At 62.7% G+C, this 2359-nt stretch overlaps 1 protein-coding gene across 5 annotated transcripts in view; it reads left to right on the top strand.

Annotated features, from left to right (window-relative positions):
• PEMT (phosphatidylethanolamine N-methyltransferase) overlaps positions 1-2359 on the top strand; it is an 81568-nt gene that overhangs the window by 37257 nt on the left and 41952 nt on the right. The window contains exon 1 of one of the 5 annotated variants that reach the window (XM_014592914.1): positions 2142-2216. The exons of the other annotated variants lie outside the window; for them this stretch is intronic. Within the exon in view, the coding sequence (XP_014448400.1) occupies positions 2157-2216 (60 nt within the window). The 5' untranslated portion in view covers positions 2142-2156. Of the gene's footprint in view, positions 1-2141; positions 2217-2359 lie in introns of those variants that run through there. 5 annotated transcript variants of the gene reach the window in all.

Here is a 2359-nt window from a genome sequence, read left to right as displayed (position 1 = left end):
GCTCTTCTGGCCGGGTGCAGCTAAGTGCAAATGCCTCGTGCTATCTTTGCAATATGTCTAGAAATCTAAAAATACCAAAAATAAAAGCTTATTTTAAAAGTGCCATGCCTTTTTGCCACTGCAGAGGGTCGATTCCACCACCTGGCCAGCGACCTTGCAGCACCCTGGGCCTGGCCAGCATGTGTCCCGGATATGCACCAGAGTCTGGGCATGCACAGCCCCTGTGCCAACCCTCCCCCACGGCCACACGGGCCCTGCTTCCCGATCTTCAAGGCTGTGCTCACCATAAAGCCCACACGGGCTCTGGGACAGACTTGTAGGACTCGACATGCTGACCTCTCGAGGAACCCCTGGCCCCCGATGGCCTGGGAGAGGTGAGCTCCAGTCCTGCTCGAAGCCTGTGTTCCCCTTCCTGCCACCCCCGCACCACTCCGAATCACCACGGTGCACGCACTGGCTCTTCTCCTTTGGAGGGCCAGTGTGGCCTGGCCTAGCCTTGCCCAGAGCCAGGCCAGGAGCGGCTTGGTCACTGAGCTCCAGTCTCCTCGTCTGACTGCTGGTCAGGCCTGCCTACCTCCGAGGGCCTTGTGAGGACCAGCGAGGCCGTCCCTTCCCCTCAGGGCAGAGAGGACTGGGTGGGTGTCCCGGAGGGTCATTGGGATAAACGGACCGCCACTGCGCTCCAGGCAGGGGGCTTCCCCTTGGGTCCTTTGGTCAGGCCCACCTGCTGGTTCTTATGACGAGGCTGCGCTCTGGTCTCAGCTAGCCTCCTTTTCCCTTTTTCCTTTTTAAAGTTTATTTGCTTTTTCCATGAGCAAGAGAGAGACACAGGCACCCTCAAAAAGGGCCTGATGCCACGACCCACTTCCAGCTCAGCCAGCCCTGGATCACAGGCCGTGCGTGTCTGGCTTACCCAGGGATGCGTCAGGAGGTGAACCAGAACCCTCCCACGGGGCTCAGCCTTGCAGAACGTCGTGTTTACAGCTGTGCCTCGTCCTGTCCCCAGATTTCTCTCATCTTAGCTCCTGTCCGGCTTCTCCACCCCACACCCACGACCCCATGCCAGTCTGGCACTGTTTCCCCGAGGGTAGTTGCTGACCATGGAGTGGTTGAGTTTCTAGGCCTCCCTGCCCCCCCTCGGCTTGCCCAACCTGCCTTCTGCTCCCTCCCTCGAAGGACCCCAGGCCTGGCACATGGAACTTGAGGAAGGAGATACACGGGGCAGGGTGCTGTGGTCACCCCCAGGCAGGAGGAGCAGCGAGGCCTTCGGGGAGCTAGGCCAGCACGAGCCAGGCAGGGTTGGGGGCCTCTCAGGTGGAGGGGAGGAGAGGGCAGGCCAGACCCCCTGGGCTTTGCTCATGCTGGTTCTGTCTGCCCCAGGAGGTGTCTCCTTCACCCTTCAGACCTCAGCCTGAAGGTCCCCCTCCGTGCTCCTGCTCTGTTCTCCAGGAGTGTGTCTGATCCCCTGATTCCCCTGCATGGAGTCTGCCCTGCAGGCAGGAGGCCTGCTGAGGGCTGGGCCACGCCTGCCTTGAGCCTGGCACGCAGCAGCTGCTCCACGCTGCGCCAAGGGCACATGTGTGTGTGTGGAGAGGGGCAGGGGCCATGCAGCTGGGAACCTGCCCCTGGTGTTGACTGCAGCCAGGCCTGAGCTGCTTTGCAAATGTTTCACTTAGCCAGGGTGGGCCGGCGAGCTGGAGGGCTGGCGGGCAGGCGGGCGGGCGAGACGAGACAGTGGTGCACCTCAGATTGTTTCACTGCCGGCGGTTTCCTACTGAGTTAATTGTCCCGCATTAACGGCCATCCCTAATAGAGAACATTGGGTGCCCCGGGGGAGCACTCTCTGAGGGTAGTGGTGGCAGACAGCTGGCACTCCAGGTGCACGCGGGCTCCCTGGGCTTCATCCCACAATCACTGGAGGCCCAGCCATGACCACCTTCTTTCCTGTCCTTTAAAAGCAGAGGGGCTCTAAGCCGGCGGGTCGGGGCCAGGGTCCGCTCAGAGCCACGCCGTGACCCCAGCTCGGCCCCACTGCTGCCGTGAGGACTGCCGGCGTTGGCCGTGGCTCGGCAATGGCAGGAACAAACCGGGAGTGCGTGGTCTGCCTCCAAACTGCAAGCCCCGCCAGGTCACCAGGGTTCCCTGGGCTGTAGGCCATGTCGGCCCCAGCCAGGGTGAGCGACAAGGCTCCTGGAGGCGGCCACAGGCTGAGCTTGGTGAGCGAGAAGCCCGAGGCTGGGCGGGTGGGGACGGCGACTCTGCTCGCAGCCCTGCAGGAGCCTCCTGTCGGCTTCCCTTCTGTGGGCTGAGCAGATGGCAGGGCAGCGGGGCCCCGCCGTCATGTCACCACCCTGCCTCT

This window comes from Tupaia chinensis, unplaced genomic scaffold, assembly GCF_000334495.1.
Source record: "Tupaia chinensis unplaced genomic scaffold, TupChi_1.0 Scaffold138725_1, whole genome shotgun sequence".
Taxonomy (NCBI): Eukaryota; Metazoa; Chordata; class Mammalia; order Scandentia; family Tupaiidae; genus Tupaia; species Tupaia belangeri.
Note: the sequence above shows the minus strand (reverse complement) of the source record. Positions and strands in the feature narration are given on the sequence as shown.